Genomic DNA, 14,302 nt, shown 5'->3' on the forward strand with positions numbered 1-14,302 from the left:
TTGTTTTGTAAAAAGGGTTTATGGTGTCTGGGCCATTAAGAGCCATTGACAGTTGAGGTCTTCAACTCAGAGTTCCTGCAGTCAGGGTCTGGTGTTACTGCCAAAATGCAAGAGGTTCTTCTCTCTTGACCAGGCAAGAGTAGAAAGCCAAGGTGCTATCTGAATATCACTCTATGAGCTGAGCACACACCTAGCTTTGGGTAGCTTAACAGTTCCTAGTTTAGAGCCTAGCCACCACAACACATAGTGCATTCACAGATTATGTTCCCATTTGGTAGAAAAACAGTTGTTCACATACGTTGCAGGCGATCCAGATGTCTTCTGATCCAGCAATTCTCTTGAGGAGGGTTTCCATTTTTCCAAAATATCATTTGCAGTGTGTTTTGTCACTGGGAAGTGTGTGTGGGTTTTTTTAATATATATTTTTAATTATCTGGAAAGGAGCCAGATGCTTTTATTACATTCACAGGTGGATCAGCTCTGGCCCATTCCTACTGTTTCCTCTAAGCTCCCAGAATGCACCTTTTCTCCAGTGAAGTATTTCATCAACGGTGTTAAAATCCCAGTTGTTGTTTTTTTAAAGTACAGTGGTACCCCGCAAGACGAATGCCTCGCAAGGCGGAAAACCCGCAAGACGAAAGGGTTTTCTGTTTTGGAGGCACTTCGCAAGACGAATTTCCCTATGGGCTTGCTTCGCAAGACGAAAGCCCATAGGGAAATCTCCGGGGACCTCTTTTAAATGCTGGCGGTGGGGAGCAAAGCCTTTCCCCCCCTCCGGCCTTCAGAAGAGGTCCAGGAAGGCTGGCGGGGGCCGAAAGGCTTTGCTCCCCACCGCCAGCATTTTAAAAGCAGTCGGGGATAGCAGGGAAGCTCTTCCCGCTATCGTGGACGGCTTTTGAAGGCAGGCAGGGGGGAGCAAAGACTTTCGCCCCCCGCCCGCCTTCAGAAGAGGTCCAGGACCTCTTCTGAAGGCCGGCAGGGGGCGAAAGTCTTTGCTCCCCCCTGCCTGCCTTCCCGGGAGAGCGGAGAAAGGCAGCACCTTTCTCCGCTGTCCCGGACGGCTTTTGAAGGCAGGCGGGGGGGAGACTTTCGCCCCCGCCCGCCTTCAGAAGAGGTCCAGGACCTCTTCTGAAGGCGGGCGGGGGGCGGAAGTCTTCCCCCCCCGCCTGCCTTCAAAAGCCGTCCGGGACAGCGGAGAAAGTCTTTGCTCCCCCCGCTTGCCTTCCCGGGGCAGCGGAGACTTCTCTGCTATCCCGGGCGATCTTAAAATGCTGGCGGGCGGCAGCGAAGCCTTCGCTGCCGACCCCCAGCATTTTAAAAGCCCCCGGGGCAGCGGAGACTTCTCTGCTGTCCCGGGCGATCTTAAAATGCTGGCGGGCGGCAGTGAACCCTTCGCTGCCGACCCCCAGCATTTTAAAAGCCCCCGGGGCAGCGGAGACTTCTCTGCTGTCCCGGGCGATCTTAAAATGCTGGCAGGCGGCAGCGAACCCTTCGCTGCCGACCCCCAGCATTTTAAAAGCCCCCGGGGCAGCGGAGACTTCTCTGCTGTCCCGGGCGATCTTAAAATGCTGGCGGGCGGCAGCGAAGCTTTCGCTGCCACCCACCAGCATTTTAAAATCGCCCCGGGACAGCGGGGGCTTTTAAAATGCTGGCGGTCGGCAGCAAAGCCCTCCTGTCCCCAGAGCTTGCGGGGCGGGAGGTGGGGAGAAAAGCCCTTGTCCCCCCCCCCCAGCCTTCAGAAGAGGTCGGGGGACAGACTGTCCCCGGACCTGGTCTGAAGGCGGTTTCCATAGGAACGCATTAATTGATTTTCAATGCATTCCTATGGGAAACCGTGCATCGCAAGACGAAAAACTCGCAAGAAGAAAAAACTTGCGGAACGAATTAATTTCGACTTGCGAGGCACCACTGTACAAGAATACTTTAACAGTGCAATCTCAGGTGGCAAGCCACATGTAAGAATCATAGAATTGTAGTTGGAAGAGACCCCGAGGGTCATCTAGTCCATCTTCCTGCAATGCAAGAATCTCAACACATGGTCCCCCATCCAATTTGAAACCATACCAGACCCCGCTTAGCTCTGCAAATTTGCTAGTAGTTTCACTGCTCCTGGTAGCCTTCTAGCTCATTAGTTTGTTTATTCCGAGGAAATGAACTGTAATATTTAAAAAATGTGGTCCTTTCCCTGCAAAAAAACATGTTTTGTAGTTTTCCAGTTTCTATGTTCTCATTGGGGAACAATATATCTTTGTCAAAATACCAGCTTGTTCCCATAATCTCTGCAAGGCCCCTCTTAGATGCAAAACAGAAACATAGTCATGAGTAGTTCACACTGCCCTTTGTAAGCTTAGATTTCTTGTAAATGTCAGAGGAGCTGCAGTAGATGAAAGTTCATTCCTATATGTAATTGTAATTTCGTTTTTCTGAAAATCTTTGAAAGTAGGATTTGAAAGGGTCGAGAACATAAAGAGCCTCATTTAGCTGAGCCCCACAGAATGCTTTTTGTGTACATGTGCCCATCTGTCTAGTGCAGCTATCTAGTCTAGCATTTCTGAACCTGATGCCCTTCGGATGTTTTGGAGTTCATCTTCCATCAGTCCCAGCTAGCATGGCTAGTGGTCAGGGATGGCAGAGTCCAACACATCTGGAGGGCCCCAGGTTGAGGAAGGCTGATCTACTTTGTCTTAACTGGATAGCTCAGTTGGCTAGAGCATGGTGGTGATACCGCCAAGGTTGCAGGTTCGATCACCGTAAGGGACAGCTGCATATTCTTGCATCGCAGGAGGTTGGACTACATGATCCTCAGGGTCCCTTCCAACTCTACAGTTCTATGATCCATTTAAGTTTCCTTTTCTTCACAAGGATAGGTGCTGCCCATCCACATTTATTCTGGGCTTTGCAGAAAGGTGAGAGGTCAGGATGTCATAGTTTTTACTTAGAACTCAATTTGCAGAACTTTTGTTCCTCACAAAGAACTCTTATGAACTAGAACTTTTGCATGCGCTTAGCACCAGAAGTTGACCCAATCAAATACATAACTTTGCTTACATTGAGTGTCATTGGGTCCTTCCTTCCTTCCTTCCTTCCTTCCTTCCTTCCTTCCTTCCTTCCTTCCTTCCTTCCTTCCTTTCTTGGAGGAATGGGGCCTTAATCAAGGCCACTAGTCAGTTGAAAGCTGTTGAAACAGCTGGAATTCTGAATTCTGTTTTCTAGGGCGAACGTTTCACCTTGTTTTCCCCAAAATCAAAGATGAAACTTGCAATCCATGAATATGAGCGTTGTTTGCGCTTTCTGCTAATGTCGGTATACTGAGGGCTGTCACATGTTAAGCTCTTGCTACTGCATGGTATAAAAGCATTACAATTTTACATGGGTATATTCAGGTTATAAATAGTGGTGGTGACACATTTTGTGATTGTGGGGGTTCAGAATACAAATGCCCTCGGTTTGGGAGTCTATGACAACTGAGTGCAAACTCACTCTGAAGGTTGAAGTTAACTAGGTTTGTAGTCATTGTCAGCCTTTTCCTAGGGAGCCTTGACTGCTCCTGTTTTCCTGCCACTTTCCCAAGAGTAAGCTGGCTTGGAAGTGCGAAGAGGGCATTGACAGAGATGAGTGTCTCTTTGAACCGTTTAACATGGCAGGCAGAAACTTGTGCAGAATCTTAGCAGAAACTTTGGGGTGCCTTGGGCACTCAAAGAAAATCCTTGCTCAGGGGAAATGCATGAGTTCTCTCCTTCCATATGTCTCTGCTCATGCAATTAGAGTGGTCACATGGGCTCTTAAAAGTTCAAAACAGCCCTAAGATTAGCATTTAAAATCAAAAGTGTTGTGGGTTGGGGTTGTTGTTTTTTTTTATTCTACTGAATCTCTCTTCCTCCTTCTGTCACCTTCTGCTTTCCCCCTAATCTTTTGATAATTTAAAATTGCTCAGAATTTAACCCGTTTGAACAAGATTGTTCCGTTCACTCTGCTAATTATGGCTTCTCCCATGGGCAACATGAATTCCCTGCACAGAGGAGAATTCTTCAGCTCATTCAGAGATCAGTGGAGATGGGCTTCTGTAAATGCTACCTATGAAGTTGGGCTGGAAGTCACTCATTCATAAGCAGCCTGTAAAGTTGTGTTCAGGATTGCGGTCTTAGTGTCTGATCTGTGAGCTACAATACCAGCAAATGTGAGTGCAGGCTCCGGCAAGGACTACTGCAATGGTACACTGCAACCCTAGGGCTGTCTGATGCCTGCAGCTGTGTGTGTTGTCTGTTCCACACAATGTAGGAGTTCCGCCTTCTGGGTTGTGGAACTGGCCCTCCCCTTGAATATTAGACATGTGCCATCTCTGATCCCTTTTGGACATCTGCTGATGACTTTCCTCTTTCAACAAGCCTTTTAAAGATGTTTTATCACTTGTTGTTTGACACCTTTGGGAGCAAGAGCAAGATAGAAATTCAATAAATAAAGGCAGTGCTTTTTGGGGGGGGCAGGAGGAGAAGGGTATACATACCCCTAAACATTTTGTGAATCTTTGTACTTTTGTCCATTTACTGTATTTATTTTCCCCGATTTGAGGTATAAAATGGTGGTTTTCTTGAGTCAAAATGAGAGTAGCCCTAAACATTTGTTTTTAGAAAAAAAGCACCTAATACAGTGGTACCTCAGGTTAAGTACTTAATTCGTTCCAGAGGTCCGTTCTTAACCTGAAACTGTTCTTAACCTGAAGCACCACTTTAGCTAATGGGGCCTCCCGCTGCCCCTGCGCCACCAGAGCCCGATTTCTGTTCTTATCCTGAAGCAAAGTTCTTAACCTGAAGCACTATTTCTGGGTTAGCGGAGTGTGTAACCTGAAGCATATGTAACCTGAAGCGTATGTAACCCGAGGTACCACTGTAAAGGAATAACTATGTGAGCAACAGTTAACAATAACCAGATACAGTGAAGCAATAATACGACACAGAAATAAGCCAGAGCAGTGAGTCTAACTAATGGGCCAGGCTAGAGGCTTCTCTAATGCCAATCTCCATAACTTTCCCTGCCTCCACGTTCATCCACCGTTCCACTCCTTGCAAGAATAAATTGGGTAAAGCGAAGTTCATGTATTGTGCAAAATGAAAAAGTGGATTGTTGCTTTCCTTAAATTTGTTTGCAAACTTTGGAGAGCGTTCCATGTAGAATTTGGGTATTTTCTTCTTCTTCAGATGTGGCTAAAATCGAAAACCCTACCATTCTGTCGAACTCCTCTTTGAGACTCCACAGTAACTTTCAGTTACAGAAAGATGTGAGATGACATCACCATGATGCGTGTTTCCCCAACCCACTGCCACAGCGGGGAAGTGTAGAAATGCACAACACGATGATGCTGTTTTGCATATTTCTATTACTACGTGTTAAAGGGGAGAGGAGGGAGAATGCGACACAGCTTTGCCATTTTTGGCCCTGTTCTTCTCCTCTAATTTCGCCTTAAGTGTTTCCTTATTTATCTCAGTTTTGTTAAAAGCACTGCATCTCATTGTCTATTTTTGTTGCAACCATGGTTACAGTGTTTAATCGTGAGAGGAAAAGATATTTGCATTGTTTGCATGGGCCAATATTTGGCCTGTTTTCTCACACTGAACAGTTTTAAGGTGAACTCCCTGGATATTAACCTAGTGAATAGATTTAAACATTAAAGGGAAATGTCTAGACACCTCTCGCCACTCTGATTTGGCCTTGCTTCCTTCCAATTTGTTTTAAATTCTTTTATAAATTCTCTTTTTAGTTTATTATTTGAATGCATTTTTAATCTGACAGTAATCTTATTTTTAGTAATGCTTTTTGTAGCCTTTAGTATTAACATGTAATTGGGGGGGAAGTTCCTCCTGATTATTAATAACTTTCTGGTTTGATCTATTAGTAATAAGGACTGAAAAAGGTACCACACTTCTCTTTTTTTTAAAAAAATTGCTCTATCCCCCATACAAAATCCAGCCCTCTCATTTTGTAAGGATGTAAATGAAAAGAAACTACTTATAGAAGGTTGTTGGTGTCCAGTGAATTATAAAGAATGCTTTAATTTTGTAGGGTTCTTGGGTGATTGCAGGTAGTTCTCCAGACTTTAAAAAATGTGCCTTTGTAATCAAGGGAGGCAAAGACCTTATTGAAAATAACAAGGACTGACCTCTCAAACGTCAGTGAATTTATAGGACCCTGACACCTGCCTAACTCTGCCTTGTTTAAAAAATGGATGGGTGCTCTTCAACTGTGGCACACATTATGAAATTCCCTCCTGAAGGAAGCATGCCAAGACTGCTCTGTTGGATTAAAAAAAAATCCAGTTCTTGCAAATCTTCTCCTTTCTTAAGTCTGTGAAACTCAAGGTCACCATTCTGTATTGGAAGCTATGGATTTCCCCCCCCCCCCAATGCTGACATTCACTCTATTTACCAGGGGTGCCATCTATGCGGGGCCGTGGGGGGCCGTGTCCCCCAAACAAAATGTTCAGTGAAGGGGCCGGGGCCCCTCAAAGTTCTGCAGCGTCCCAACTGCAGGGCGCCTGCACAACACGTCCACACACCCTGCAACATCAAACATGCATGCCATGGGGCATGTGCACACAGCATTCTGATGTCGCGCGGCCTCAGGCCCCCTCAGTTATGGGGGCAAGGCGGTGCTCCTGCTATTTACAGGAATAAACTGGTCTACTGGTTAATGGATTTTATGTGGGGCAAACCTTACTAGCATAGGTCCAAACACCATTAACAGTCATAACTCAAAATCCCTGGGGTGGTTTCCAATATATCTTTCTTTGGGACTTCAGCTAAATTATAATTTGGTTAACTTGATAAGGAGTTGAGTTCATTTCTGGCGTAGTTTCAGAAATTATTATATGTGTGCATATGGATGGTGTGTTTTTGTCTCAGTGTCATGGATACCTTCTTCGTTCCGTGTTGGCTGAAGATCCCCAAATCTTTGGGTTCCTGTTTTCTTGGAAATGTTTCAGACAAAAAGCCTCGGTGACCGAGGCCAGCAGATGGCTGCATTGTTGTGGCAGACTTTCTGAGAAATGGTCTGTGCAGCTAAGCATCTCTCCTCTAGAGCATACAGATGGTATTTTAGCAAAGTGACATTTTTGGCATAGTATAATCACCTGCTTCTGTCTATTCTTCCAGCACACAAGGCTGTAATAATACAATTAAGGCTGGAATCAAACTGTAGTTTTTTAAAGAGAATTGGGAGTGGTTTGAGAGAGATATTCCACTTACTATGGTTTTCTACTATCCTGTTGCCTCTGATCAAACAAGCATTGCAGGTTTTTGAAATTATGATCCAAACCTACAAAACTGTTTGCCAGGGCAAAAGTGATATGGGTTTACTCCTCTTTTCTATATTACCTTCAACTCACAGGACTGAAAATCTGTCTCTAGCCTTGTTGTTGCTGCTGCTTCTAATTTTTTATTCTCATTTTACAGCTGTGTTATCAAAATCGACAACAATAACATCACAGCACTCTGGAGATATCTTCACCCTTGCAATAGCAACTCCCACACAATAATGGTCAACCTTTCTATAAATAGGAATATATATATGAAAATTGGTTATCATGAAGTCCGTATGCTAGTATAATCCCTAGGGACTGGTTTCCACTTTCAGATGTGGAATCAAGCTTCACTAGTCTCTAGCAAAAGAGTCCTTATGTTTTATTCCTCTTGCCTGTTTTAACTTGTGAGTAAGCTTTTCAGTGAGGTCTATACATCTTACTCTTCTATACTTAGTTTTTAAAATACCCTTTTTAAGGTCCTGCCAGAAGTTGGTGATGACCATACTGGATCCTAAACCCCTTCAGCACAATCTCATGATTTAGCAACCAGGCATAGAGCACTATTTTAAAGGCTTTCCCCCCATCTGAAAGGCTTAGACAGAGCAACAGCCCCCACTTCCAAACAGGATTTGAATGGGGTGTAACTTTTCAGCAGCTTACAGGAGTGCTAGCTTGGCCTTGGGACCGTGGGTGCCCGGGGCTGTGGTGCCATGCAGTATGTATGGCCCTGGCACTGAAATTTGTGGGTGCCCGGCTCCTCCATGGGCAATTTTGTGGGTGCTCGGGCCCCCAGGGCCCCAGAGAGTTGGCACCTATGGCAGCTTAACTTACACTAGCTTGCTTTATGTTCGGTTCTTGTGCACTGTGCACCACTTGCTTAATATATCAAAGTCTGTAGCATTCAAGCCAAACATCGTTGGACTTGGCTATCCCATCAGCCACCTTAATCTCACTCAACAGTCCTCACAACATGTCAAAGCAGAGTTTTCTCTGTACATCTCCCACAAACTCATTATTTCAGCCACTCCACTGTCCCCTTGCTAGGTCTTTTTCCTCCTCACCTGTCTACTCTTGGAAGGAGCACTGAGGTTACCATCCATCGGTGTGAAGGATGTCAGCTGTTCTAGCCTCATTTTAACTCCAGGAGACTTTAAGCCCTGTGTGTGGCTGCCTAGCGGAGTCAAAGCATTAGAGGTCAAGTTGGAAGTTACCTTGTCATGACTGCGTGCTTGACAGGCAGTCCGTTGGACCACTTGCGAGCATTCCTACTAAAAGCAGCACAATCCAGCCACTAGCTAACTTCGCGGTTCCAGCATGTGAGAAGGAGAATTTCATCAGGAGGAGCATATGAGCGCCCCAGGGCTAAAAGCAACACAGGCTGCAGAGTCCATTGGCACCTCCACTGTTTCCACTGTTTTTCATAAGCCTTTGAAGGAGAGTAATATTTCAAGCTCCCACTCTCAGTCCAAAGGTGTGCTAGACTAACACCAGTGGACACGCAGCCCAACAACATTGGGGGTGTGGTCTTTCAAAAACGTCAAGAGCTTGCAAAAGATTGAAAACCTCAGTTTAAATCTCTTGCAGCCAAACCTGTGCTGGGCTGTGTGTCTACCATCTCAAGCTTCACTTACTGGTGCCCTGTTGCTGAAGCAACAGTTCCCTTGCTGCCCTGTACCTTCCCACTCCATTTATATGTAATTCTTCCCCATTCTTTGTTGCTCTCTGCTTTTTCCTGTGCCTGTTTTTGGACATCTGACTCAAAGCATTAGCCGCTCTGGCTTGAGGCGCACATTTCATCCCGTGCCATCTGGGTGCTGTATATAGTCCTACCCCCATACTTTTGCCCCTTAAAAAAAAGCAAGAGGAGTAGGTCTTAAGTCTACGCTGGTTCACGCACATATATTGGTGGGGTGTGGGTTTAAATCATAATCCCATTGACAGTGTGATGCCACACAAGCTTCAGCCATCTTGCCATTAGCTGGCTTGGAGCCAAGAGCAATAATGGTCAGCTTCGAAATTTATAGCATGGTTTAGAGTAATCATCTGCACTCTGTTAGATGTGGTGGTTTTGAGAGCATAACGCAGAGAGGAAATAGCCATTGTTTGTCAGCTCTAATCACTTTGCAATATTTTCTTCTAGCCTCTCTCGCATGGACGGAGAGCCCTATAATTGTTGCAAAACTAATTGAGTAAGGGGTGTAGCGGTCTTCAGCGTGTGAGCAGCGGGGTCCATGAGAGTCGGTGTGGTATAAATGGTTAGATCGTCGACTTGTGACCAAGGAGACCAGAGTTCAAATCCCCACTCAGCCATGAAACTCCCCAAGTGACCTTGGACCAGTCAGTCAGTCATCATCTCTAAGCCTAGCCTGCCCCACAGGGCTGTTGTGGGGATTAAATGAGGAAGGGGGGGACATGTGCACCATCTTGAGCCCCTTAGAGTAAAAGGTTGGCTATAAACAAACAAACAAACAAACAAACAAATGAGGTAATACTGAGGTAAATGAACTGACTAAAGATGATAGATATAGATAGATAGATAGATAGATAGATAGATAGATAGATATAGATAGATAGATAGATAGATAGATAGATAGATGATAGATAGATGATAGATAGATAGATAGATAGATAGATAGATAGATAGATAGACAGACAGACAGATAGATAGGAAATGCTGAGGTAAATGGACTGACTAAATAAACAAATGAGGTAATACTTAGGTAAATGGACTAAATAAATAAATAGGTAAAACCTGAGGTAAATGGAATGACTAATGCCCTGCATAAGGGACAAACTGGATTTGATGTTAAAGACACTCTTCGTCTCTCTTGTTTTCTCCTCTTATTTTCAAATAGCAGGGGTGGGGATAGGAAGCGGAATTGAGATTTCTCTCTTTCTTTTGTTTATTTAACTTATATACCACTTTTAGGGGAAGAGCTGGGATGCCTCCCAAAGTGCGTATTTACAAACTGTGCATGTACTAATACGCGTAAAATAGAATGTTAAAAGCCATTGAAAATGCGTAGACATAGACTTCATTCAAACCAATATTACAATAATATGGCAGCAATGATTCCTCCAAGCAGTAATGACCATATCAACATCTAAAGCCCAGTTAGTAAATTAGCCCCTAAAGGCTATTGTAAAAAGATGGGTCTTTAAGGACCATTTGAAAATGCTGTGCTTGCTGGATCTTACTCAGAATAGAATTCCAGAACTTTGGGGCCACTGCTGAGAAGACCATTTTCTTCTTCCACCAACCCATTGCAATAGGGCAGACATGTCCAACACGTCGATCATGATCAACGGGTAGATCCCGCAGTGAATTTTGGTCAATCGCCACCTGCCCTCTCCTGGAGACATTGGGGCTGTTTTGACGCTGCGTGTGCCCACCCCTACCCTGTCAGTGTGTGCCCGCCCTCCCTGTAGCCACCCCTGACATGTTGAGGGAAGCAGCCAGTGCCCACCCACCCTGCACCCATCCCTGGGTGCCAGTTTTTATATTGCATTGTGGATCAAAGTCAACTTCAAGTTGGACATGCCTGCAATAGGGGAAACTGTGACCTCATGAGCACATGAGGATAATCACCCTTTCACTCTTGTCACATCCTTCCACAATACCCCTTGTAAATGGCATCCTTCTGGAGGGAGATTTTTCAGCAGGAAATCTGTGCAGGTAGGGGGATGAATTAAACCCCATTTGCCCAGGTCATGGTCCTGATCCAGATAACCCCGCCTCCACACACACAACTGTTATTTTAAAATGCACACATATGAAAGAGACAAGCATGTTTTTAATCTGGTTCAGCTCTCAGCCTCCTATGTCCATATGAACTTCAGCTGTAGACATTGCTGTCAACATATATGGAATGCTGATCATGCAACCATTCCTGCCACTGTTACACAAAATAATGTCTTTTGTTTCAGCCATTTTATTTGCTGAGAGGTGTTCTTATTTATGCTCCTTTTGGCACGAGAATCCATCAATATATCTGCGCTATGTTTCTCCCCATCGTCCCTTGTGTGGCGCTCCAGTGTATTTACTGTGTTTCATTACCCGAAAGCCTCAGGCTGTGGCTGAGTATGTTGTGACGCTAAGATCAATTAAAGCTTAATGAAAGGAGAAAGAGGCTGTGTGATTGCAGGCCGGATGGAGTTGTCAGAAGGTGCAGTTTGGGTAAATAATGTCCTCCTTACTCAGTGTTAATCCTTAGCATTTGTTGACCTAGCAGAACTGCAGGCTCAAGAGTTTTTCTGGCTGGGTATTTCGGCTCTTGACAGTGTTGCAAACTGCGTTCTCTGCAGTAGTGGTTTTCAACGTTTCCAGGTATAGGATCAACCGATTGGTGCAGCCTTTAACCACCTAAGTGGCGCATAGCTCTTTCCTTTTTTTTTAAAGCTGCCTGTTTTTGTCCTCTTTAAGAGAAGTTGTGGGTAGCTGGGTTCACAGGAAAGTTGCCTCTGTTCTAGCTTGCCTGTGTATGTGCACTGCAAGCCCACATGCTTGTCTGTTCCAACCCCAGGAAGTGCTTCTAAAGAAACCTGGCGGACAGGAAGTGCAGTCTGAAAGGGATTATTGTGGGATTACTACAATGTTCTGTATGTGGCAGTAGTGTTTGTCTGTTTGTTTGTTTGACACCTGCCCTTCGCCCTAAGGTCCCAGGGTGGGTAATAAATATCCCTTCCACTCCAAGAAACCCATACAGAAATTTAATACAGAACAGCACTGTGTAATACGACTGTGTGGTACCAGTCTAAATACATTACCAAGCGCGTGCTTGTTGATTTTTTAAAAAGTCAATCGACTTGTGTGATTGGGCATTTATTGTAGGATTCAGGCAGGACAGCTGTCTTACAACAAACAGAAAAAAGAGCCTTGTAGCACAGTTAAGACAAACAGATTTATCGTGGCCTAAGCTTGTGTTCAGTGGCCTTTTGGCCCTACTGTTTACCTTCCCTAGTCCCCCTTCCCATTAGGTGTGTGTGTGTGTGTGTGTGTGTGTGCATGCGTGCCCGCCTGCGCGCGCGCACACACACACACACACACACACACACACTGAGAATAAGACTCATACATCAAATGCAGGAGAGAGCCTTGTGGCCCCATAAAGTCGAACAGATTTATTGTGGCATAAGCTTTGTGGACCAGAGACCTCTTCATCACAAGCATGAAGGGTTATTTTTGATTTACCTGCCACCATCAATGTACATGGTGTTTTACAGAGTAAAATAATACTCACTCTCCTTGTACGAACCCTCTCTCCTTTGAATGTGTGTGTGTTTGGTTCCTTTTTGCCCTGGGGAATGTGGATTGGTTCACTTGCTTGAGGTAAATCATTGGTTTAATAATACAGTGGTGCCCCGCAAGACGAATGCCTCGCAAGACGGAAAACTCGCTAGATGAAAGAGTTTTCTGTTTTGGAGGTGCTTCGCAAAACGAATTTCCTATGGGCTTGCTTCGCAAGACGACAATGTCTTGCGAGTTCCTGCTGTTTTTTTCCCTTCCCCCCTTTTTCTAATCCGCTAAGCCGCTTATCAGCTGATCAAATCAGCAGATAAGCCGCTAAAAGCCGCTAATAGCGCTAATCCGCTAATCCTTCAATGGGCTTTCTTCGCAAGACGAAAAAACCGCTAGATGAAGAGAATCACAGAACGGATTCTTTTCATCTTGTGAGGCACCACTGTAATCATTGGGTTGGGAATTTTACATATGCCTCTTTAGCTGCTAGGGTTTTCTTCACCTCCTCCTCTCCCTGACTCCCTTCTTCTTTTTAGATATTTCACAGCAGGCAGAAGATCCCAAGGTGCAGTCGCAGTCCCCCCCCCCCCCGATGATTTTAAAATTGACTTCCCTCTGGCACCTCAGCAGAGGGGCACATAACCACTGGTACGAGGTTTCAAGATGGGAAAGAATGTTAAAAGTAGAAAAGCATGATGGTTGTACCTTTGAGATACAAGTGGGGCTACAAAACAAATTTTGCTGGTTTCTCTTCCTTGTAAGTGAATTATGCATTATGCTCCATCCCTTGTATTGGCATATGTAATTAACAACAAGACAAGAAAAAGCAGGAAGTAACTGTGAGGGCGTGCTCTTTCTCTATATTTTTTTTATTTGACGTATAACTCTCCAACATCTGGTTTTTGTTTCCTAGGACAAAAAGGACCAGCCATTGTTACGAGATCACTTACCGCCACTTGGAAAAGACCTTGACTCAGAAGGAAGTAAACTGCATCCATAAATCCATCGAGGAATCAGTTGTACAGAAATTAGGAGTAGAGGGAAGATTTTGAGCTTTGAATTCTCCAGTTTTCTTTTATCACTGCCCTGCCCACACCCCCTTCTGTTTGAAAGCACTTTCTATCATGTGGAAGCTTTTGGCAATGGTGGAATTTTCAGGTAATAAAAAGTGAACAACATAACAGTTCCTGAAAATATCAGGGAATCGCTTGTTGGGTAATTTGTACGTTGTTAATCAGTTCTCGTGTGTTATTAAACTCCAGAACGTGTGTGCTATTTCTGCATTGACAGGATGTTCCATGCACTTGCGATAGAACCTCAGACCAACTATAGGTTGCTTGTGAATGTGACCCAACTGTACATTACAAGCTAGACTGCCAACAAAATGAAGGTCCTCCCTCCCTTTTTTGCAACGGAGAAAAAGATGCTTAATAGGCATGGTAACGGTAAAGGGATCCCTGACCATTAGGTCCAGTCACACTCTGGGGTTGCAGCGCTCATCTCGCTTTACTGGCCAAGGGAGCCGGCATACAGCTTCCGGGTCATGTGGCCAGCATGACTGAGCCGCTTCTGGCGAATCAGAGCAGCGCACGGAAACGCTGTTTACCTTCCCGCAAGAGCGGTACCTGTTTATCTACTTGCACTTGACGTGCTTTCAAAGTGCTAGGTTGGCAGGAGCAGGGACCGAGCAACGGGAGCTCACCCCGTCGTGGGGATTCGAACCGCCAACCTTCTGATCAGCAAGTCCTAGGCTCTGTGGTTTAACCCAC

At 45.0% G+C, this 14,302-nt stretch overlaps 1 protein-coding gene across 1 annotated transcript in view; it reads left to right on the plus strand.

Moving 5' to 3' along the window:
* The window catches only part of FARS2 (phenylalanyl-tRNA synthetase 2, mitochondrial), a 211,833-nt gene extending 198,104 nt beyond the window's left edge, over nucleotides 1-13,729 (plus strand). The window contains exon 9 of the mRNA XM_081206493.1: nucleotides 13,447-13,729. Within this exon, the coding sequence (XP_081062619.1) occupies nucleotides 13,447-13,585 (139 nt within the window). The 3' untranslated portion in view covers nucleotides 13,586-13,729. The remainder of the gene's footprint in view (nucleotides 1-13,446) is intronic.
* The last annotated feature ends 573 nt before the right edge of the window (nucleotides 13,730-14,302 follow it).

This window comes from Podarcis bocagei (genome assembly GCF_964188305.1).
Source record: "Podarcis bocagei genome assembly, chromosome: 8".
In the NCBI taxonomy this organism is placed as follows: Eukaryota; Metazoa; Chordata; class Lepidosauria; order Squamata; family Lacertidae; genus Podarcis; species Podarcis bocagei.